We start from the raw sequence: 24,291 nt of genomic DNA, 5'->3' as shown, positions 1-24,291 counted from the left end.
GCTTTGGAAATACTGGGTCATCGGAATAGTCATGACATATTTTCCTGTTTTTTTTTTTTTTCTTTTTTTGCAGAAATGCAACTTTTTCGACGACCCAATGTATCATACATTTATTTGTTTGTAATCAGAGTACATTGGCCATGATTGGGGTTAACCTCTGCTCAGCACACGCACCCATATCTGAGGTTCAGCCCCTTGGACAGGGCCCTGGCTGCAGAACTGGTTCACAGAGAAATGTCAAAGGTGCTATGGAGATTAAGATCCCCAAGTAATGGGAGGAAGCTTAGCCTTCAGAAGTAGAAGTCAGGGTTGTTGTCAGTATCCGAGGGACTCTGCAAGACGAGTTGGACCTGTTCTGTGCAGCCCGGGTGAACATGGAGATACATTTGTTAAGAGTACTAAGGAACTTCTAAGTCCGTGCAGCAGAGTGGAAGCGGGAGGTGTTCTCTGTCACTGGGACCGCAACCTCTGGAAGGGTCTTTACTGAAGAGTAGACTCGTAGGCCGATCACTGAGCCCAAAAGTCCTTTTAATCTCCAGGGGTTTATGGATTTTATGTTTCTTTGTTAATTCATTGTCAGGATTATGCAATTGTTCCTTGAGTTTCCACTGTGCTAGGGCCTGGAGTGAGAGCTTAATCCCTTGCTTTAGATTTCTGCTGTTGTAACAGAATACCTGAAGGGCCAGCAAATGGTGTAGACTAGAGTCCCACATGGCCGACTGCAGTTCAAGTCCCAGTGCTTGACAAGCATGCCAGGCGCATGCACATGCATGCCCAAGATCCCGGGAGGAGAAGGGATTGCAGCATGGCCATTCCCTGGGGGGATGATTTCTCACTTTCCATCTCACTGTTTCTGACTCCAGTTTCTCTCTCTCTGGCAAGTGCATGTGCCCTAAGGCAAAAACCTCTAAAAGAAAAAAAAAAAAAGAATACTTGAGATTGAGTAACTTATAAACAATAGACACTGATTTGACCAACAGTTCTGGAGGCTGTGAAGCCCATGAGCATGGCTCCAGCATCTGGTGAGGGACTTGGTGCTGTCACCCCATGGCTGGAGGGCAAATGAGCATGTGAGATAGGGAGCGAGGGGGAAACTCCTCCGTTAAGGGCAGCCCACTCCTGCCGTAACTACCCCCTCCCACAGTAACAGCATCAGCGCATCCATAGGCAGCCCATTGTCACCTCATGGTCTCTTAAAGGTTCCACCTCTCGAACTGTGACAATGGCAATGAAATTGCAGCACGAGTTTTGGAGGCGCTGTTCAAACCATAGCATGGAGGTCCACAGGGAGCTGTGCCCGCTGGAAGAGAATCCCCGGGAAACAGCATGCAGTGTAGGAGAGAGAGGAGGCTGCCGCACAGCGGGGTGGGGGAGAATGTGGGCTCTGGACCAGACTCCGTGGGTCGCATCTCTGTCCTGCCACGGACCAGCTGTGTGACTTCAGGCAAGTTATTTACCCTCTCCATACCTTGATGTCCTCAGTTGTGAAATGGGGACAATGATAGTTCCTATGTCACAGGGTCGGGGAAGGAGTCAGTGAGCTGACGTAAGGCAGCTGAGAGTGCCTGGCGCACGGGTATCGCTGCGTGTGTGTATTAAATGAAATGAATTGAGATCACTTATGTCAAGGTGGTAGAGGAGAGTGGACAAGAATCCATTCCAGCCTTGGGACCAGCATGATGACATAGCGTAATGGCTATGTCACTGGACTCCCATGTAGTCGACCGCCGTTCAAGTCCTGGACCCGGTGGCTTAAACTCACGCCAGGCACGTGTGCGTGCGTGCCCAAGATCCTGAGAGGAGAATGGAGGAGAAGGGATTGTGGCATGGCCATGCCCCCTGGGGGGTGAGTTCTCGTTTTCTGTCTCTCTGACTCTCTCTTTCTTTCTGGCAAGTGCACACTCCCTGTAGCAAAAACTTCTCCAAAAAATTTTTAAAAAGAATCCATTCCAACCTGGAAGTCAGGGCAGACTACCCAGAGGAGGTGACATCTGAGTTTCTCCTTGAGAGAGAGCAGGCGTTGACCAAGAGGAAGTTAGAGAAGGGCGTTCGTGGCAGGTGGAGATGGGTGTGCACAGGCAGGGTGGGAGAGAGCAGGTCCAGGCTAGGCACCTGGACACAGCTGTGAGGTTGGGCCATAGCGAGGGGCCCATGTTCCCTCACCATTTTGAATCCTGAAGGTCACGGGGAGCCCTGAAGCAGGAGGGGCACCCTCAGATTTGTGTCTTGGAAAGACCACAGTCCAGCATTTTCCACAGTGTTTCCTGAGCACCATGAACAGAATCACCTGGGGAGCTTGCCGAAAATGAATGTCACGGGGCCAGTAGGTGGCGTGGTGGATAAGGGCGCTGGACTCTCACGTGGCCGACCGCAATTCAAGTCCTAGACCTGGAGGTTCACTTTCTCACTCACTCTCTCTCTGTCCCTCTCTGGTCAAATTAAAATAAATAAAGTTAAATAATTCTTTGACAAACAAAAAAAATGAATGTCACAAAAAGAAAAAAAAAATAAGAGGGGACACCTTTTGTGCCCTTCCCCACGGAATCTGAGTCTTGCTGGGAATCGGACCCGGAAATCGGGGTGTTTCTTGAGCTCTCTGGAGGAGTGCAGTGTACACGGCAGCGGCTGAGAACTCCCTGGCCGGAGCTGGTCAGGAGGAGGGCGATGCTGGGAGGCAGCCCTGAGGCTGGTTTCATCCAGGAAAGGCTCAGGGTGGCTTGGATGGAGGTGCTGGCCTGAGAGGAAGAAGCCCAGCCCAGAAACGTGGTGATGCCGTGGGGCCTTATGGCCGAGTGGGTGGTGCTGTGGCCAAGTGTGATGGGGCGCTGGGGTGGGAGACAGAGCCGGAACACCCAGGAGTCTGGCTAAGGAGTGGGTAGATACCCCATTACTCATGCCTCCGTCCTCATAAAGCCTCGTCCGCACCTGGGCTGAGCGTGAGGGCTGGAGTAAGTGCCCAGCCCGTGGCCGGGGGGTCAGCTCTGTCGGTGGCAGCTCCCTGGGAGTGGGCAGGAAGGCCGACGGAGAGCATCCAGAGCAAAATGAAAGCAGGACACGCTGGCGGCAGGGGAGGAAGAGGGTCGGGGAGTTGATGGTCTATGGGGACCCCGCCTGGAGGTACCCAAGGGCTGGATGGGTCAGTGTGGGTCTCGGGGTAGATCTCAAGTCTAGGGCTTAGGAGAGACACCCTGCCGGGAGCCACTGTCCAGGGAGTGAATGTGCATGTTTGTGAGGCCCGGCTTGGGGAGGATCAGGTCTCCCTGGAGCATTGGAAGCCACTTCAGACCAACAGCCTGTGAATTTGTTTTGTTTGGCCCAACCAGTGTTTTGAGATTTTAAAATTTATTTACCAATGTTTTAAAACTATGTTTCACATAAGCTTCCAGGCCCGGTGCAGAAATCTCAGGCCGCTGGAAGCCCATAGTCCTCTGTGGTGACAGGTGGCAGGAGCAGAGCTGCTGAGGGGGTGGCCTGCGTTGTGGGGAGTGTGTGCTCTCCCTGTCACCCATGTCTGCCTGTCTGAATTGTGTGCGTGTGTGTGTGTGGGAGGGGTGGTAGTGCAGGTGGAGAGAAGAGGAGAGGGCCCCAGAGGGAGTTGTGGGTGGACAGGGAGGGAGGGAGGCCCTGACAGCAGCATCGGTGGTGGGCAAGAGTGGCCTGGCCGGAAGTGCTCAGGTGGGCAGCCGAGGTCCCCCAGCTGTGTATGTGTAAGAGAGGGGAGAATGCCCGTGTGTGAGAGGACGTGTGTAAGAGCGTGCGTTTGTGTGTGAGTGTGCTCTGTAGTCCCCTGCATCCCTCTTCCCTGCAGAGCCGTCATTTTTGCTGTAGCCTCCAGCCCCCACACTCCTCCCTCTTCACACGCTGCTTGGGCTCTCATCCTCCAGGAAAGGGACTAGCAAGGCGTGGTGGAATAGTGTAGACGTTAAAGGAAGCCGCTCAGAGTAGGGACGTGCAGAGTCTGCAGGGTACCAGGGCGCTGTGACCCGCCTGCCTTGGCCCCTCAGCCCTCGCCTTCTCAGACTTGGTCATTTCTAGTTTTCCTCCAGAGCGGGAAAACCACATTGTTTTTTCCTCTCTCATCCTCTTCCTCCTTCTCGCCTTCCTCCTCTTTCTCTTTGCTTTTCCCCTTTTCTTCTCAGTTTCTGGTCTGGGAGAATTTCTGATCGAGAATCCCTGGACTTGAGGGTAGCGACGCGTGGTTAAAGGTGTTCTCCGCAGCACTGACAAGAGGAAAAGGGAGGCAGCCTTTGTAGCTGGCTCTTGGTGCCAGCAGTTCCCAGCAGGGCCCCTGAGGTCGGGTGTGGGGGCAGTGACTTTGCTGAAGCCTTTTGGGTGGACATGGCTGAGAGTGAGCTCCCCAGCTGCTAACGAGCCAAGTCCTGCCGCCCGACCAGCGGCCTGGTCACCCTCTGCTTTTCGCCCTGTGTACTTCGTGCAGAGAAGCAGAGGCCATACTGGTGTGGGTGAACGTGGGGACTCATGAAGATCTTAGTAGGTTTTCATGGCGAGGGTATGCGGATGCCATCTGTAGTATGCTGAGGGTGTAGCGTGTTATTGGGTCATCGGGGAAATCATGACCCATTTTTGCATAGAGAGATATGTCATGATTTTCCCAAGGACCTAGTATATGCTTTTTTCTAAAAGTCATAATAAGTTCTTCCTGGGCTTTTATTTTGGAGAGCTGGAGCCAAGGAGAATGAGGAATTGAAAATGAGGGCTGGCAAGTTTTTTTTCTTTTTTCTTTCTTTGGAAAGAGATTTGTGCTATAGGGTACATGAGCTTGTCAGAGAGACAGAGACACAGAAAGCGAGACATCACCCCCAGGAGGGGATGGCCACGCCACAATCACTTCTCCTCCATTCTCCTCTCAGGACTTTGGGGATGCATGCACACTTGCCCATGTGAGTTTTAAGCTGCCGGGTCCAAGACTCGAACCATGGTTGACTCCATGAGAGTCCGGCGATGTAACCATTACGCCATCTGCTGGTGCAGAGGGTTTGCATTTTTAACCTGAGAGTTGTGTCATATTTTCATCTCATCTTATCACTAAAGTTTTTAATCCAGTACTTTCTGCTATTTTTGATTCTTGAAGGTTTATTTTTTGTTTGCTTTCTTGGAGTTTTACAATAATTTTGCGTTTTCTCTGAATGTTTTATATCCAGCAACCACATAGAATTAAAACTCTATAGGGGAAAAAGAAAATCTATGGATGAATGACAAACACATATCTGACAAAAAAAGTTTTTATCAGAACTTTTTAATCTTGTGGTGTATTTGCGTTGGAGTGGGATGAGAGTCCCATGTGGTAGTCCTTTTGCAGGCTAAAAATGGCGCGTTTATATCTTGGTTGTTTCTAGTTTCATCCAGGGCAGGGAAAATAGCATTGTTTTTCCTCACTCACCTTTTTCCTCTTCCTCTTCTTCCTCCTCCTCCTCCTCTTCTCTTCCTCCCCCCCTTTTTTTTTCAGTTTCTCATCTTACAGAATTTCTGATCAAGAATACTTAGACATGCAGATAAAGATATGTGTTTAAAGATGTTTATCATAGCATCGTTTACAGTAGGAAATAGAGAAGGTGACTGAAGTGTCCGACAGGGACGACTCCTGCAGCCATTCCGCCATGACTACATAGACCTGTCCATGTTGCCTCGGAAGGGTGTCCATGATAGAGTAAATAAAAGTACATATGGTGCTTTTATATAGGAGTGTGTGTGTATGTGTGTGTGTGTGTGTGCATGTGAGCACACGTGTGCACATATGCGTGTATCTTGAGTCAGCAGAATTGATTCCTCTTCTCATTTCAGAAGACAGGAACCTGTTCGAATGATACTAGACACAGGAAGTGTAGTAAAGTTAGCCGCTGCGTTCGAGAAAGTACCTATAGATGACCGAGACCCAGTGAAGGACAGACCAAGCAGGAGAGAGAGCCACCGGGTGTCAGTGTTGGCCTAACCCCCCCACCCCAGGTGAGCCAAGGACAGGGCTGGCCTTGAGCCAGTGGAGTGTAGGTGGAGTGTGGCCTGCTGAGCTGCCCAGCTCAGGCCCCTTCCGTCGTCTTGGCAACAGAGCTCCTTCCCCACACTGATGGTATTAACGTCAGAAAGTGCCCCTTGAACTGAAGGGAATGGCTATCAGGAGCCACCTCTGCGGTTTAACTGCAGCCTCTGCGGGTCAGGGGTGGAGGAGGCCTCCAGGGTGGGATCTGAATCCTGTCTGAGAATGAGGTCAGGCGGCACCTAGAGAGGGCCCCTGGACTGACTTCCTGTCCCTGCAGCACACACCGCAGATGGCACCTCTGCCTTCCTGGGGTCCAGGACAGCAGGCTGCCCAGGAGGGGCAGCCATGGCCCAAGGAGTCGGCCATGATGCTCAGTCTCTTGCTCCAATTTTCTGGCTCGAGCTCCTGCATCACCTCTCCCCTCTCCTGGCCCTGTCATCTGGGAGGCTGGGCCACCCTGGCTGGGTTCTATCCCTTGAGGAACCTGGCCCCCAGACAGAGCTCTGCCTCTCCGGAGTGTGGGGTGCTTGTTGGGAGGACAGGCACCCTAGGGTGTGACTCCGCCCTCAGCCAGCTTATCTCTGTTCCAAGGTGGCCACTCCAAAGCTCCCCATCCTAGGCTGGCTCTACCTTTGACCCTTACACAGATGCAACTGACCAACTGGTGTTCTTAGACAGCGGGTTTGGTAGCCTCGATGGGGTCCAGGCCTTTGAGGCATGAGAGGTTTATTTGCTCCTCTTAGGGGAGGGAGCCAATGTTTTTTTGTTTTTTTTTTTCTTTTGAGAGATTTTCACTGTAGGGCGCGTGCGCTCGCCAGACAGACAGAGAGAGACATAGAGACAGAAAGCGAGAAATCACCCCCCAGGGGGGATGGTCACGCCGCAATCCCTTCTCCTCCATTCTCCTCTCGGGATCTTGGGCACGCACGCACACGCGCCCGGCGTGAGTTTTAAGCCACCGGGTCCGGGACACGAACCGCGGTCGACTACATGGGAGTCCAGTGACATAGCCATTACGCTAACTGCTGGTTTCCAGGAGGGAGCCAATGTTTATGAGGCTCTTTATTTTTTTATTCTTTTTAAGAGAGATTTTTGGTATAGGGCATGTGTGCTCACTTGAAAGACAGAGATGGTGAGAACGGAGAGAAAGTGAGAAATAACCCCTCACTATGGCCGTGCTGCAATCCCTCCTCCATTCTCCTCTCGGAATTTTGAGCATGCATGCACATGTGCCTGGTGTGAGTTTCAAGCCACCAGGTTCTAAGATTCAAACTGTGGTCGGCCATGTGGGAATCCAGCACCTTAACCACTATGCCATCTGCTGGCCCCATGTCCTTGAGGCTTTGTGACTTTCATTATTCCCACCAGGGCAGGGACAGAAGCCCAAGTTCCGTCTCTGGCAGGACACTGAGTGATGCACGACTCAACTAAAATGTTCCTTGCAGGTTTTCCTGGGTGGGAGGATGATGGATGAATTTCCTTTTCTTTTTATGCCTTCGTGTCGAATGACTATTTTAGGATGAACTCATGTTTATATGAAGTGTAAAGATCTTTTTCTATTTTGAAAAAAAGAAAATGTGTTAACGGTTTCTTCCCTAGAGTGCTGGATTTGCACCTTGAGTTCCTAACCTGAGCCCACGGAATCCTTCCCTGTCCCACAAGGTTTTGGGGTCCTGTAAACCCCCAGAGATCAAATGCAAAAGACTGTGTATGCAGTCCTCTTTCAGGAAGCAAAGATCCTTAGGTTCTATAAGATTCTCAAGGTTGAGGGAAGGGCAGAGGGATCCAGGACCCAAGAAAATTAGACAGAAATGTTTTCAGCGTTCTTTTTTGGGGCTTGTCTTAGATGTCTCTGTTATTTTTCTTTTCTGTCATGGTTTGGAGTCTTTGTTTGAATCACCCAATCTAATGGACCTGTTAGGTCAAGGCCAGCTACCAGTGGCTTCCGGTGGAGTGAAGGGTTTCCTGACCTCTCTGTCTCTGCTCTGACTCTCTCTGCTAACCACATGCACCGTCTGGCAAATTAAAAAAAAAAAAAATCTAAGGACCAGCAGATAGCATAATGGTTATGTCACTGGACCCCCACGGAGCTGACTGTAGTTCAAGTCCTGGATCCAGCAGCTTAAAACTCACACTGGAGGTGTGTGTGTACTTGCCCAAAAATCCCAAGAGGAGAATAGAGGAAAAGGGATCGTGGGGTGGCCATCCCCCTTGAGGAGTGATTTCTTGCTTTCTGTCTCTTTGTCTCTCTGATGAGCACATGCACCCTATAACAAAAATCTCTCTTAAAAAAAAAAAAAAGGAAAAACATCTGCTTATAAGTGGTTCCCATGCTTCAAACCCCTTCAAGAGTCACCTGTACTTAAGTCCCACTGGCAGGAGATAAAGGCTTGCCAGAGGCCTCTGAGGAGGCACTCCAGCTGCTTAAGACGTAAAGAGCCCTCACCCCACGAGCCCTCTCCTGCTATGGTCCGCCAGCTTCTGGAATCCACCAGGTTTATCAAATGCACTTTCTAAATTCTTACCTCACATTGCTCACCATGCGGCACCACAGAGAAGGAAGAAAACAAGAAAGGCTGGGTTTGTGTTAGGCCCGAAGTGGACAGATCACAGAAGGAAACGTGGAGCAGCTTTGAGGTCAGACTGGTGTGTGCAAAGCCAAGTACCTCGGAGTCTGCAGACAGGGACCGGACCGGTCCTATGTCACCTGGATCACACGAGCTCCTTCCCAGCCTTCAAAAGCCAATGGCCAAAGACAGGTCCCAGAACTGTGCACTCTGTGGGGTTTCTGGTGTTCATTCAGCAGCTAACTGCAGCAGCTGTTTTACTGTTCAGTACCGGGTAGAGACGGGAGCATCTGCCGTAATTGGGTGGGCTGAGGAGCACTGAGGGAATCGGGGAACTGACAGCCGCAGCAAATCATTACTCCTTGACAGGACAGCGCAGGGGAGAGGAGGCAGGAACCTTTTTGATTACTAGGAGGACAAAGTTGGAGAAGTTAGGAAGCAGGACTGGGAGTTCCTTATCTTTTGTGAAGGTGCCATCTCAGATAAGCTGATTATATTTAAGAAAAAGTCGCTAAGATTGAGGTGGCCTAAGGAGAGAGGAGACTGACCTATACTTCTGCAAGCAGTTTAGACACACAGGGTTGGCATCCTTCCTGGTCCCTAGTGGAAGGGTCACCCTTTTTTTTTTTTTTTAAGAATTATTTATTTATTTTATTTATCCATTCATTTTATTTATCCATTAATTTTATTTATTTATTTATTTTTAATTTGACCAGAGTGAGACACAGACACACACACACACACAGAGCAAGCCACCAGGTCCAGGACTCAAGCTGTGGTTGGCCATGTGGGAGCGTCCTGTGCCGTAACCACCATGCCACCTACTAGTCCCTGAAGGGTCACCATTTAAGAGCCTATAAGAAACAAGAAGGAGCATACCTGGGGGATGGATGCGGAAATGTCATTCTTAACCCCTCATCACGTTCCGCTCACAGTCCTAAATCATCCCTCCCATCTCCTGTTGTGGGTGTCATCATCTTTATTTTGTAGATGAAATTAATGGCATAGAGAGACAGAGATACTTGACTCAAGTCACACAGTTAGAAAGGACTAGAGGGACCAGCAGATGGCATGATGGTTACGTCACTGGACTCCCACGTGGCCGATTGCAGTTCGAGTCCCGGACTCTTTGGTTTCAAATTCGCACCGTGTGCATGTGTGCCCAAAATCCCGAGAGGAGAATGGAGGAGAAGGGATTGTGATGTGGCCTTCCCCCAGGGGGTAATTTCTCGCTTTCTTTTTGTCTCTTTCTCTCTGTCTCTCTTATGAGTGCACATCCCTATAACAAAAATCTCTCTTAAAAAAAAAAAAAAGGCACCAGCACCAGAGCCAGGACTTGAACCTGCATCTTTGTGATGCAGTAGTTCAATAGCAGCCCCTGGCCCCAGGCCACCTCCCTGCATTCAGTACCATGGACAGCCACAGCAGCAAGTGTGACCAACGGTAGACTTCTGAAGAGTCCCAACAAAGAGATGACTGCCAGTCTCCTATGGGGGGGACCAGGACAGGGCTGAGGTTCCAAGAAGGAAGAGGGAGGCCATGGAGCAAAGGTCAAAAGCTGATGGTAGGACCAGACCGTGGCCCCAAAGGTTTGTTGCTAGGTAGTCAGCGGTGTGGCTGAGCCCAGAGGCATGAAGACAGTGGGGCCCACCCTTTAGGTCCACCATGCTCCCATCATGCTCCCATCCCTGGGACATCGGGGCATTCCTCATGCGAGCTTCCATCTGCCAGGTGTCTGTATAATCGAAGGAAGAACTGACAGCCACATCAGACAGACGCAGGGGTGATGGGGGCAGGGGTTTGGAGGCCACCTGACTCCCATTGCAAGACACTGTCTTCCGCATGGGCAGCCTCTCTTTTCCTGGAAAGGGCCCTCATGATGCAGCTGCCTGGAGCTGAGTACCCATCCCTGGAGCAGCCGACATGGCCAGAACGGGGTCCTGGAGGAGCAGGTCACAGCCCCCAAGGCCACATGGTTGGAGTTGGGGGAACAGCCTCTCCCGAAGGAGAATGAGAGTATTTCCATAGAAGAAATCCTCCTGATGAGCTGGCCCAGGGTGGAGCCCCCTAGCAGTGCCCCGTCAGAGTCAGTTTTGGGGCACCTCTGAGGAGTTTTCATATGTCGGGTTCTTACGGCCAGCAAGGTCAAGAACACGGGTGGATTTCTGTCTCTTCCTTGGGCCAGGGCTTCAGAGTGGGGAGATGACCTGGAGACCGTGGGCACTGCTGTGGCACCCTCGAGGACAGACACTGGCCTGCCCATGTCCACGTCAGAGCAACTCCCAGAGAAGGAGCTGGCAGAGATGCCTGGCCGGAATGTCATCTGCTGACCCCGTGGGCCAACTCAGGTGACTTGTGGCCGAGTAGCCCAAGTTATGATCTAACTCTGACCCCGGCCCTTTCCCTCCTTTCCTCTGTTTCACGGGGACCATCAAGAGAATAAACAAAAATTAAAAGAAGCAGCTCGTCTTTGGATGAACCATCTCCCTCCAGACGAGCTTAGCATGTTGGCTACTGCTTAAACTGTAGTCGGCCATGTGGGAGTCCAGAGCCTTAACCACCATGCCACTTGCTGGCCCCTACAAAGGGGGTCATTTCTTTTATTCATACATCCATATTCCACGAATGTACAATGGAAGGGTACCTTCGTACCCTTTTTTTTTTTTAAGAATTATTTATTTATTTTATTTATCCATTCATTTTATTTATCCATTAATTTTATTTATTTATTTATTTTTAATTTGACCAGAGTGAGACACAGACACACACACACACACAGAGCAAGCCACCAGGTCCAGGACTCAAGCTGTGGTTGGCCATGTGGGAGCGTCCTGTGCCGTAACCACCATGCCACCTACTAGTCCCTGAAGGGTCACCATTTAAGAGCCTATAAGAAACAAGAAGGAGCATACCTGGGGGATGGATGCGGAAATGTCATTCTTAACCCCTCATCACGTTCCGCTCACAGTCCTAAATCATCCCTCCCATCTCCTGTTGTGGGTGTCATCATCTTTATTTTGTAGATGAAATTAATGGCATAGAGAGACAGAGATACTTGACTCAAGTCACACAGTTAGAAAGGACTAGAGGGACCAGCAGATGGCATGATGGTTACGTCACTGGACTCCCACGTGGCCGATTGCAGTTCGAGTCCCGGACTCTTTGGTTTCAAATTCGCACCGTGTGCATGTGTGCCCAAAATCCCGAGAGGAGAATGGAGGAGAAGGGATTGTGATGTGGCCTTCCCCCAGGGGGTAATTTCTCGCTTTCTTTTTGTCTCTTTCTCTCTGTCTCTCTTATGAGTGCACATCCCTATAACAAAAATCTCTCTTAAAAAAAAAAAAAAGGCACCAGCACCAGAGCCAGGACTTGAACCTGCATCTTTGTGATGCAGTAGTTCAATAGCAGCCCCTGGCCCCAGGCCACCTCCCTGCATTCAGTACCATGGACAGCCACAGCAGCAAGTGTGACCAACGGTAGACTTCTGAAGAGTCCCAACAAAGAGATGACTGCCAGTCTCCTATGGGGGTGACCAGGACAGGGCTGAGGTTCCAAGAAGGAAGAGGGAGGCCATGGAGCAAAGGTCAAAAGCTGATGGTAGGACCAGACCGTGGCCCCAAAGGTTTGTTGCTAGGTAGTCAGCGGTGTGGCTGAGCCCAGAGGGATGAAGACAGTGGGGCCCACCCTTTAGGTCCACCATGCTCCCATCATGCTCCCATCCCTGGGACATCGGGGCATTCCTCATGCGAGCTTCCATCTGCCAGGTGTCTGTATAATCGAAGGAAGAACTGACAGCCACATCAGACAGACGCAGGGGTGATGGGGGCAGGGGTTTGGAGGCCACCTGACTCCCATTGCAAGACACTGTCTTCCGCATGGGCAGCCTCTCTTTTCCTGGAAAGGGCCCTCATGATGCAGCTGCCTGGAGCTGAGTACCCATCCCTGGAGCAGCCGACATGGCCAGAACGGGGTCCTGGAGGAGCAGGTCACAGCCCCCAAGGCCACATGGTTGGAGTTGGGGGAACAGCCTCTCCCGAAGGAGAATGAGAGTATTTCCATAGAAGAAATCCTCCTGATGAGCTGGCCCAGGGTGGAGCCCCCTAGCAGTGCCCCGTCAGAGTCAGTTTTGGGGCACCTCTGAGGAGTTTTCATATGTCGGGTTCTTACGGCCAGCAAGGTCAAGAACACGGGTGGATTTCTGTCTCTTCCTTGGGCCAGGGCTTCAGAGTGGGGAGATGACCTGGAGACCGTGGGCACTGCTGTGGCACCCTCGAGGACAGACACTGGCCTGCCCATGTCCACGTCAGAGCAACTCCCAGAGAAGGAGCTGGCAGAGATGCCTGGCCGGAATGTCATCTGCTGACCCCGTGGGCCAACTCAGGTGACTTGTGGCCGAGTAGCCCAAGTTATGATCTAACTCTGACCCCGGCCCTTTCCCTCCTTTCCTCTGTTTCACGGGGACCATCAAGAGAATAAACAAAAATTAAAAGAAGCAGCTCGTCTTTGGATGAACCATCTCCCTCCAGACGAGCTTAGCATGTTGGCTACTGAATCCGGTCTCGCCGATTGGGTCACATTTTGCTCAAGGCCGTGACTGACCACATGCGGGAGCTTCCCATCAGGTTTTCCTGCTCCATTTCTGGACCTACACCCCGAACCAACAACCGGGAGTATGGGAGGGCCCATGGCTAAGGGGGCTGTTTCCCCCTTGAGGTCTTCCTGCTTTCTCCTCTCTTCATTTAATATCTGTCTTTTCCCAGTGGATTGTAAACTCCCCGAGGGTAGAGATTTACTCTTATTCTCTGAAGAGTCCTCAGCCAAAGCTCAATAAGTACGGATGGCCAGATCAGATGCATAAAACCCGGCTCGGGATAGCAGGCATGGGCTTGCAGGCTGTGGGACCTTGGGACGTCCCCTGACCTGGCTTTGCCTAAGGTCATTGCCTGGCTGCCAGCTTCTCCTCCTGGGATGAGGAGCAGAGCTGGAAATCCACAGGGTCAGTGTGCTAGCAGCCTAGGCATGGCCGAGGGGTATTTGCTGGTCCTGCACAGTTCACCCTCGTGCATTTGGTAGGTGGGCTGGAGGGGGCTGGGCTCATGAAAACTGCCCAGTAATTCAGGGTGGGCTGGCTGGAAGAGGTGACCCCCTGACAAGGTATTGGCCAGCAAAGGTGCTGGAGGCCAAGGTGGAGTGAGGAGAGCATTGCAAGGAAAGGGAGGAGCCTGGGTAAAGGACAAGGGTAAGGTGAGAACCAAGGTGGGAGGGTGGAGTGGGGATGGAGCCGACAGCCATCTTGTCCCCCCATCCCCTATGCATCAGAACCTCTGAGTGCCTGGTCTGCAGGACACCCTGGAGAGTCCTTCATGGACTGACAGGACCTTCTGGTGACTCGGGGAAGCACAAATAGCACAGGACAGTTTCAACCCACTGAGCCAGTGGACAGGCCTGACTGGCGCGGATGCCGGAGGAGCTGCGGAGAACGTCCTTCCGGATGGAAGGTCTCATTCTGAGCGTTTCCTGCTCTCGATCTGTGGCTTTCAAACCACGGTTTTCCTGGGTCATGAGGCGGTCGTTGGCCCCAACCATCTGATCCCCAAGGGGTAGCCCCAACAGGCCCTGTTCTGTGTGCCTAGAGAACCAGGAAGATGGGGGACTCTGGGTCACTCGGGATTGCACACCCCCAGCCCGGTGTCACTCACGGTGTAGGGCCTCATATTAGAGCTTCACCACTCCCTGGTTCTGCTCCACGGCGCGTGCCCGCGGGCAGGCCCAAGCGGCCAGAATCTGATCGATTTCATTAAAACACAGAGGCACAGACTGAGGAATGCCACCCAGCCAGAAATATCAGGTTATTAAGATGCTGCTTTCAGGAGCGGGGGGTGGGGCTGGCAGGTAGTGTGGTGGTTAAGGCGCTGGACTCCCATATGGCTGACTGTGGTTCGAGTCCCAGACCTGGCGGCTTGCTTTCTCACTTGCCGTCTCTCTCTTACTCTGTCTCTCTGGTGAGCACACATGCCCTATAGCAAACTTAAAATAATAATAAATAAAATGTTTAAATCATTCTTTTTTTAAAAAAAAGATGCTGCTTTTAGACATTGGCTTTTCTGTGTTCCCTCCTGGCACTAATCTTCCCATCAGATGTGATGCCTGAAGACCTCTGGGTGCCTGAGCTGTGCGGTGGCCGTGCGAGCCCCTTCCAGCTGGGCAGAATGAAGAAGCTGCTCTGGGAGCAACGGAAGGGCTATTTTACGTTGCTGACCGCCAGGTCCTTAGTTCTCTGATTGATTGCTGGAAATTCCCTTGCTGTGAGGACAAAGCATATGCTTATCTAGATGTTGTAGCTATATATATATATACACACACATAAATTGTGGGCCAGCCAGTGGCATGGTGGCAGAGACATCTGGGCCTCACATGGCCGACTGAGCAGTGTGAGTCCTGACCCTGGTGACTTGAAAAACATGCTGGAGGGACCAGCAGTTAGCATAATGGCTATGTTGCTGAACTCCCACATAGCTGACTGTAGTTCGAGTCCCGGACCCGGTGGCTTAAACTCACGCCAGGTGCATGTGTGTGCGTGCCCAAGATCCCGAGAGGAGAATGGAGGAGAAGGGATTGCGGTGTGACCATCCCCCCGGAGGGTGATTTCTTGCTTTCTGTCTCTGTCTCTGTCTTTCTGGTGAGCGCACTCACCCTATAGCAAAAACCTCTCCAAAAAGAAAAACATGCTGGGCGTGTGTGCATGCATGCCCCAAATCCCAAGAATAGAATGGTGGAGAAAGGATTCTGGTGTAGGCACTGCCCTGGACTCGCTTTCTCACTCTCTCTCTATCTACAGCAGGCACACGCACCCTATAGTATAAATAAGAAAGAAAAAATATATATAAATATATAAAATATACATATTTATTTGTATATATATACTCGCTATAAATATGTATGCAGCTGTATGTGTGTGGGTTATAGAATAATTTAGACACTTACAGGAAGACAAGTAAAAATACCTCCTCATACCCCGTTGGATCCATTCCCCAGAAGAAACCACTGCGTGTGGCGATGGGATTCTTCTAGACATGTTCCTGTGCGTTTACATGGTAAACAGTGGCCGTGTGCTCACACATTTATAGCTGGGTTTTCACACGGAGGGTGTAGCCGTATCCGGTGACTTGGCTTATTTACCTCAACATAGCTTTCATTCTTCTCCGTTCTTTCAGATTAGGATAGAAGATTCTGCAGGGTGGGTGTGAGCTGTTGGGCTCAGGATAAATGTCTAGGTTACTTCCCTTTTTGTCATTACCAACACCCCTGCAGGGGCTCTCTTGGCTGCAAGTAATCTTTGTGCAAGGGAATTGATATCTTTATAGAACAGATTCCGAGGCATAGAAAAATGGGATCTGAGATAATACGCATATTACATTTATAAATAATTATTTTATTTATTACTATCATTATTATTATTATTTAATTTGCTATAGGGCATGTGTGCTCACCACAGAGAGATAGAGAAAGAGCGAGAGAGAGAAAGAGAGAGAGAAAGTGAGAGAGAAAGTGAGAAAGCAAGCCACCAGGTCCAGGACTCGAACCGTGGTCAGCCATGTGGGAGTCCAGCACCTTAACCACCACGCCATCTTGCTGGCCCCACATATTACATTGTGATGGTTTCTGCACAGCAGACCTCCCGTAAGGTTATTCCAGTTTCCACCCTCACCTGCAGCTATGGCAGCGTCCTGTTGCCCACGCCCTTGTCAAAGCTGGATCATGTCATCGAGACACGAGTTTCCAGTCTGACGGGAAAAATCTGAACCCACCGTTGTTTTATTATGAATAAACTGGAACATCTTTTCCTACGCTTATTGGCCATTGGTATTTATTTTTCTCTAATTAGCCTGTTCATATACTGTAATGATTTTTAGTTGTTAGGGGCTCTTAGGTACTTGGAAATTTTTTTTAAGGAATTATTTATTTAGTTTATTTATTCATTCAGTTACTCTAATTTGACCAGAGAGAGAGGGAAAGTGAGAAAGCTACCAGGTCCGGGACTCGAACCGTGGTGGGCCATGCAGGAGTGTCTAGCACCTTAACCGCCACCTGCTGATGCCGCTCCTTTGGGTATTAATGTCTGTTGTAGATATTTTTCTCTCAGTGTATTGCTTGTCTTTTATCTTATCTTTTTAACGGCTTCTGTTTGCCAAAGGGAAGTTTTAAATATTTATGTGGAAGAATTTGTAGAAAAGATTAAGGAATTTAAATGGATTTGGACTGGTGATTGGTCCCTGCTTTAGCTTGCCAGATGTTTCTGGGCTCCCACGTAGCTGACCGCAGTTCAAGTCCCAGACCTGGCTGCTTAAAACTCAAAACCAGGTGCGTGCGTGCCCGAGGTCCCGAGAGAATGGAGGAGAAGGGATTGCAGTGTGGCCATCCCCCCCCCAGGAGTGATTTCTCACTTTTTGTCTCTCTGTCTTTCCCTGGTGAGTGCACACGCCCTATAGCAAAAATCTCTCTTAAAAAAGAAAAAACAATTTCAGAGTTAAATAGATCCACAGACACTCTTCCTTGTATATCCCCAACGCGTGGGTGCTAAAAGAATGACTGTCACTGTGTCGTGAGTTCTAGAAATCGGTGATAGTGCAGAGAGGTTCCCAAGCATGGAAAGATGGGGACCACCAAGGCAGAGGCCACCCATGGAAGGACAGATGGCTGGGACGCTCTAAGCTTCCGGAAACAGATCGGCATGGCTTCCATCTATCTTCTCTCTCAGGGAAAAGGGGCCGTTTGAGCCCTCGCTATCCTCACTGTCCCCTAGTCTTGCCAGGGGCCAAGGACACTGGGATTGACAGCGCAACCAGACCCTCCCAGGGTGAGGGATGGTCTACACTAGCAAGAAGAGGGGTGTTGCATGGACAGACACAACAGATTGCAGGACCCACACCGGAACCCAGAAGACGGAGGTGGAGAGAGCTGGCCAGAGTGAGAGGAGGGAGCATGAGGCAGGAGTCTGGCTCCCCTGTAAAGCAGCCTTTGAGGGTTCACGAGCCATGCCTGTGACAGGCTCCAGGAGCCCCGAAGCACAAAGTAGATGGTGTGGATTGAGATGTGTGTGTTGGAGCCCGCGTGGCACATGGCAGGTCCCCAGTAGATGCCAGTGTCCCTCCAGGTCACGGGTGCTCCAGGATGAGGTGACCAGGTGAAGGGAGCTGGTGCAGGCCCTTCCTGTCACCTGCCTGAGTGTGACTGTCACACTGACGGGTGGACACACGTGGAGGGCGGGGTCTCAGCATCGGGAACCAGGCGGAGCACAGCAGGGGCTCCGGGAACACGTCAGGACCCAGGAGCTGACTCCTCACTCCGTGGAGGGCCTCCCAGTGCTCAGGGGAGGATAGTGACTCCGCGCGCCCCGCCGCTGGCCGGCGCCCGTGCCTGCACACCGCGACCGGCTCTCTCTCCCCGCAGTGCACCTGATCCCCGTGTCGGTGTCGGCCAAGAATGGAGGGAGCGGCAAGAGTCGGAAGAGGATCATGCCAGACCCCGTGACGGAGCCCCCTGTGACCGACCCCGTCTATGAAGCCCTTTTATACTGCAACATCCCGAGTGCGGCCCAGCACAGCATGGAAGGTAGGCCTGGCGCTGCCACCCAGCCGGCCCCTGGCAGGCCCTTGGGGACCTAGTTCTTGAAGCAGCATAGCTGTGGTCAGGAGCCAATCGCCTGGGATCACGTCCTGCAGTTACCACCAGGCGGCGCCTTGGAGTGATGTCTGGGCATAGAGGTGCTGGAAAACCCAATTCTGTTATTTTACTTTTCAGAAGGTGTATCAGAGGATAATGAAGATGTATTTGTGCCCTGCCTTATCTCGTGAAGGATTTAAAGCTGAAGCCATGGTTTCGAGTACTTCCTTTTTTTAAAATAATTTTTTTATTTTATTATATTTATTATTATTATTATTATTTAATTTGACTAGGGAGAGAGAGAGAAAGCAAGCTGCCAGGTCCGGTACTCAAACCATGGTTGGCTGTGTGCGAGTCCAGTGCCCCAACCACCATGCCACCTGCCGGACCCCATTTCTAGTACTTCGGTGGGCTTCCTGAGCCTGTGCATATGAGGAGGCCGCATTGGTAGTCACACCCATGTTTCACTGACTTCAGCCCCCCAGCATGCCTCAGGGCGTCCCTGCTGTTCCTGGGGTCTCTGGGAAGTCACCATCAGCTCTTGCACGGTCCTCTGTCCTGCCTCAGATGCTCAGCACAGCGGCCCCTCCCACAGCCAGGGCCCTTTGACAGGGCTCTGCAGCCTCTCCGACTGCGCCTCCTCTGACCCCCAGCTTGGACGCGGGCAGGTTGACAGCCGGCCCGCCTCTGTTCTGAAAGGATTATCACCTGCTGAGTGCTGACTGGACGCTGTGCTTCTCCCACAGGTCACGCCCCGCATCATTTTAAGCTGGTCTCTGTGCATGTGTTCATTCGCCACGGAGACAGGTACCCACTGTATGTCATTCCCAAGACAAAGCGACCAGAAATCGACTGCTCTCTGGTGGCTAACAGGTAAATTGCAGCTTTTGAAAAGTAATTTTCAGGAATCTGGGGGCTGGAGGATGGCACAGCAATACAATGCTACGTTGCAAGGCTGACCCTCATGGGGAGGTTCTGGGTTCGCCTCCAGAGACTTCCGTAAGTATGCTGAGCACACACGTGCCTGTGATCCAGGGCTGCCGGAGGCCGAGTGTGGATTACAGTGTCAAGACTCTGTCGGGGGTCCTGTCTCTGTCTCTTTCCTTTTTCCTCTCTCTTTTACTTGTCAAAGAAATAAGTACACATTTAAAAAGGAATCTCCTGTCTCCTGTACAGGAGAGTTATAGGCAGGGAGTGACCTGCACTCTAGCAAGCACCATTTGCAGGAGCCTGACCTCAGAGCAGTCCTGCATGGGAAGGCCATTGTAGTCGGAAAGATCATGCCCACAGAGGTGGGGACTCCCGTTTGAAGCAACACAGCAGCTGCACTGAGCTTTGAGCCCAGGTCTCACTAAGGCCCACTCTCCCGCATGCTGGTCTTCCGGTAGACGAGCAGTTTGGGCACAGTGCAGCGAGCCCTGGGCTGGAAGATTCCGGCCCTGCTCGGCTGCTCCTCTGGGAGCAGCAGGCAAGTCCCTCCGTCCCTCTGAGCCTCAGCCTCTCCTCTCTGACATGGGGAGGACATGCTCACCGTGGGGTCGGGAGGGAATGAGTGAAACGATGCGGGGGAAGGCACGCAGGCAATTGCAAAACCACGTACGTGTGAGAGATTATTTCAAGTTTTAATTTCTCATGGGAGTAGAGACAGCCCCTTCTCAGTCAAAAGCCCTTAGGAGGAAAAATAATTAAGCAGAGAATGGAAACTGTGTGTATAGAAATGGCACAGCCCTAAAACGAGAGGCATAGTTAGCGGTAAAGCGACGGCCAGGCCTCGGCAGAGGTGTCTGGGGACACATAACCTCCCGAGCAGAGTTTATGGAATGAGGTCAGGAGACCGAGGGAGGTGCTTGGTGAGGAAGATGTCACTTTGATGGAATGCTTCTGGGGTGCCAGGCTGCCCCGAGCAGGCCAGTCTGGTAGAACCGTGGACTGCCTCACTGCAGCTGGGCTATTCTTTGAAAGCAGACCAAAACATGACCGGGCGTTTCGGGATAACTCGACGTCTCTAGCCCTCTCACCATCCGGGACCATGGGGAAGATTACATATAAGCCATTATATGTAAAACCTGAAGTACCATGTGACCATAGGCCTGTCTGTGCTGCTTTACTTCACGCTGGAGGTCACGGTGCTTGCAGCCAGGCTGTTCGTCTTCTTTCTTACATTCAGCAAACGTGAATTTATATCCTAGCATCTCACGGGCTGGAAACACTCTGGGTGGAGCCTGGCCCATGTCGGAGAGCCATGCAGACCCTGCCTTCTTGCTCCAGGCCAAGCCCCCAGCCTGTTCCTGGCTTCCCACTGAGCCCCTCTGCTCCTGCCCACTCCCTACCAGCCCCTCACCCCTTCATGCCTTTGTACCCACCAGGTCTCCCTTGTCCCCATTTTTCTGCTCAGAGCCCTCCAACAGCTCCCTCCTCTAGGACTCCTCCCTGTGTCCACTCGGTTGTTTCAGGCATGGGCACCACCTTGCTCACATTGAAAGGGGGATATACAGGAAGAGTCTCAGAACAAACAGGGGCCAAGGCAAAATATCTAACAACCAGCCTGTAACTGGCTCTAGAACTGGGGCACGGGTGGAGGTCACTTGTCATGCTCTGCATTGGCCCTTCAGTTTCTGCCTCCTGGGGACATGCTGGAATGTCTGGGGTAGCAGGAGGACACGTGGGTGGGGGTGGGGGTGTAGCTGGGGAAGTGGCTTTCCCCGTTGGGCCCAGCAGGGTCTGCAGGTATTGACGGCTGGTGCAGTCTTACCATTGCCCACCAGCTGGGCATCACTTAGTCCTTGAGCAGCCAGAGGAGAGGTAGCTGGTTGGGCGTCTGAGCTGGCACGACCCAGAGCAGCCTCCGGGACTTTGTTGACAAGAACATGCTTCAACCCTAGCAATCCCTGACTTCTTCATCTTCCCTTTCTCTAGCTGGGTTTTAAGTTTTAAGTGAGAATTCATTGACTTGTCTAAGACCAAAGGTCTGCGCCCCAGACCAGTCAGCTGTTACTAGAAGGTCCCTGGGCACCACTAGGCCTCTGGGGTCTCACCATGTCTGTTCCCAGAGAATGGGAGACCCACTGAGCAAGATCACCTGGCAGAGTACAAGGCCCCCTTTTACCCCAGCACTGTGCGGCTCGTGGTCCCCACACGGTTGTCTCTGCCCTCCCTGACCGGGGGCTCTTTCAGGCTTCACTCCTCCCTGTCACGGGTACCCAGCTCAGAGCCTGCCGTAGAGCGGCTGATGGACGATGGGTTGTTTGCAAAGTGGATTCAGGACCTCAGTGCGAATCGCGGGCCTTGATTACCGACTCGGGTTCCCGCGCCTCCAGACCGAGTTAAGCCTCAGCCATGGACTCCCTTGAGGCCTTTGCAACCTGTTTGATGTGGAGCAAATCGTTTCTCTGAGCCTCAGTGTTCTATGCTGGAACATGGGGATAATGATACCTCCCTGACAGCACTCCAGTGAAGTCCAAATAAGACTTCGTTTTTCCTCGTCCTCAGAACGTGGTGAGCAGCAGCCTGGAGGCCTTCTGGGCCCGGTGTCTTTCCCTCTCTGCACTGGATGTGGTCAGGAGCCAGGCTGGGTTCCAGGCCCCTCATTCTGTCACAACCACAGCAGGACCCTCTGGTGGGTCCATTTCCGGAGCTCCATTTGACAGTGTCAGTTCCCAGAGACCATTTGCTTGGCTGTATCTGTCCTCATTTTCCTGGGCCTGCTTTTACCTTATTGAACATCCTGTATTTTTTTTTAGAACTATTTATTTATTTAACTTTATTTGTTACTATTATATAGTGAAAGAGAGCGAGAAAGGATAGGGAGAGAGCAGGTTGCCAGGTCTGGGACTTGAACTGCAGTCAGCTATGTGGGAGTCCAGCGCCCTAACCACCAGGCCACCCACCAGTCCCGAACACCCTGCCTTTTTAGAAGCTACCCTAGATCCTTTCTGGGAAGAGGGTATGCATGCTTAATTGCTTACTGTCATTTAATCCCATCTGTAACAGCGATAGAAGGCAACTTGTCATTACGAGCACGTACTCCGAGCAGGAGCGAGCAAGCGCCCAGGGAGAGGACATACTCAGGGCCGCCAGCTCCCTGGGACCGTGGGACACCAGCGGTGACCGCTTACTACAGGTGTTGCCTCCGTGTCGTAAACAAGTAGTTCGGTGGCCTCGTCTAAGGTGGGGAGCCCCGGAGGGTGCCCGCTTCTCTAGTCCACTGAGAGGGAGGGTGTGGGCCGGCAGGCGGGGGTGCTTGAGCTGAAGGAGGCAGGAGCTGTGGTCCCGGAGTTCTCACCCCGGCACAGCCCACGGCTCCTGAGTTTGCAGGCGCTACCGACTCATGGGCGGCGTGCTTTTATTGGAAAGGTGCTATTTCAGCCCTCGTGGTACTGTATTTAGCCAACGTTTTTTTTTTTTTTTTGAGAGGGTTTTGCTATAGGACGTGTGCGCTAGAGAGAAAGACAGAGACAGAGAGACAGAAAGCGAGAAATCACCCCCCAGGGGGGATGGCCATGCACAATCCCTTCTCCTCCATTCTCCTCTCGGGATCTTGGGCATTTACGCACACGCGCCCGGCGTGAGTTTAAGCCACTAGGTCCGAGACTCGAACCACGGTCAACTACGTGGGAGTCCAGCGACATAGCCCTTACGCTAACTGCTGGTCCCATTAGCATACATTTTTAAAAATCTGTGGTGCACACAGGAAGGTTCTGGGTTCACATCCAGAGGCCTCTGTGAACACCGGGACACACACGTGCCCATGGATGGGACTGGCCAGGAATGACTGTGGCATGAGGGCCCTGCTGGGCCCTTCCCTCTGTCTCTGTGTGTGTCTCTCTCTCATGGTGTAGGAGAGTTGGGTGGAGGGTTCTAAGTAGGTCTTCATGAGAATTCACCTGTGGTGTGAATTCATCCCATTTTCCAGTCATGTAGGCTTTTGTGAATTGTGTTTTCTGGTATCAGGCCGTAACGTTCTGTGTGGGACTCAGTAACTGCTCACATCACAGTTCAAGCACAGTACCATTTTCCATGGGTTGTGTACGTTAGGCTCATGGTTCTGTCTTGAGTTTTGTGGCATAGATGGGTGTGAACGATGCACATTAAAAGGTAGGTAGAAAATGGAAGTGAACGACTAGAAGGCTTAAGATAGTAACACTGTGATTCTTTTATTTTCAATATGAAACCCGACTTCCAGTGATGCTACAACAATGTGAGTTTTTCCTGGAGAAAATTTTGTCCTCACATATAATCATTCCTCTATTAGTCAGGGTAAGGCCAGACTGTTGTAACAAAGATGCTCAAGAATACATTGCCGGGGCCGGCAGGTGGCATAGTGGTTAAGGGCATTGGACTCCCACATGGCCGACTGTGGCTCAAGTCCTGGACCTGGCAGCTTGCTGTTCTCACTTTTCCTCTCTTTGTGTTTCTCTCTGTTCAAATTAAAAAATAATGATAATAATAAATAAAGTTGAACAAATAATTCTTTTTTAAAAAGAGAAAATTAGGACCAGCAGTTGGGTAATGGCTATGTCGCTGGACTCCCATGTAGTTGACTGCGGTTGGAGTCCCAGACCCAGTGGCTTAAACTCACGCCGGGCGCATGTGCGTGCGTGCCCAAGATCCTGAGAGGAGAATGGAGGAGAAGGGATTGCAGCATGGCCAGTTCGAGTCCCAGACCTGGTGACTTGCTTTCTCACTTTCCTTCTCTCTCCCTCTGTCCCTCTCTGGTCAAATTAAAATAAATGAATAAATAAATAAAGTAATTCTTTATTTTTTTTAAAAGAGAATACATTGCCTTACATCATAAAGTTCGTCTCTGCTTGAGTGAAGGTCAGGGGATGAGTATTCCAAGTCTGTGGCTCGGCTCCACCTCATCATTCAGGGCCTCAGGTTCCTTCCAGATTGTTGCTGCCGCCTTCCATCCTAGGGATGTCTGCATGGTTGAACCCAGCTTTCCATGCCTAGATAGTGGCCAAGGGAAAGGGAGGTGATATGAAGGGGGCACACTCCCGATCTGAAAGCTGCACCCAGCAGTGGTACACAGCCTTCCACTCTCTTGGCGAATACTTGGTCATGTGG

General features: G+C 51.5%; 1 protein-coding gene across 3 annotated transcripts in view; it reads left to right on the top strand.

The window, feature by feature from the left end:
- The window catches only part of PXYLP1 (2-phosphoxylose phosphatase 1), an 83,362-nt gene that overhangs the window by 46,498 nt on the left and 12,573 nt on the right, over positions 1-24,291 (top strand). For 2 of the 3 annotated variants that reach the window (XM_006161081.1, XM_006161082.3), the window contains exons 3-4: positions 18,013-18,174; positions 18,972-19,098. In XM_006161081.1, the coding sequence (XP_006161143.1) occupies positions 18,013-18,174; positions 18,972-19,098 (289 nt within the window). Of the gene's footprint in view, positions 1-18,012; positions 18,175-18,363; positions 18,446-18,971; positions 19,099-24,291 lie in introns of those variants that run through there. The other variant, XM_014592665.2, reaches the window with a different exon arrangement.

Source organism: Tupaia chinensis, unplaced genomic scaffold, assembly GCF_000334495.1.
Source record: "Tupaia chinensis unplaced genomic scaffold, TupChi_1.0 Scaffold138115_2, whole genome shotgun sequence".
Classification (NCBI taxonomy): domain Eukaryota; kingdom Metazoa; phylum Chordata; class Mammalia; order Scandentia; family Tupaiidae; genus Tupaia; species Tupaia belangeri.
This window is presented reverse-complemented; position numbering and strand designations above follow the sequence as displayed.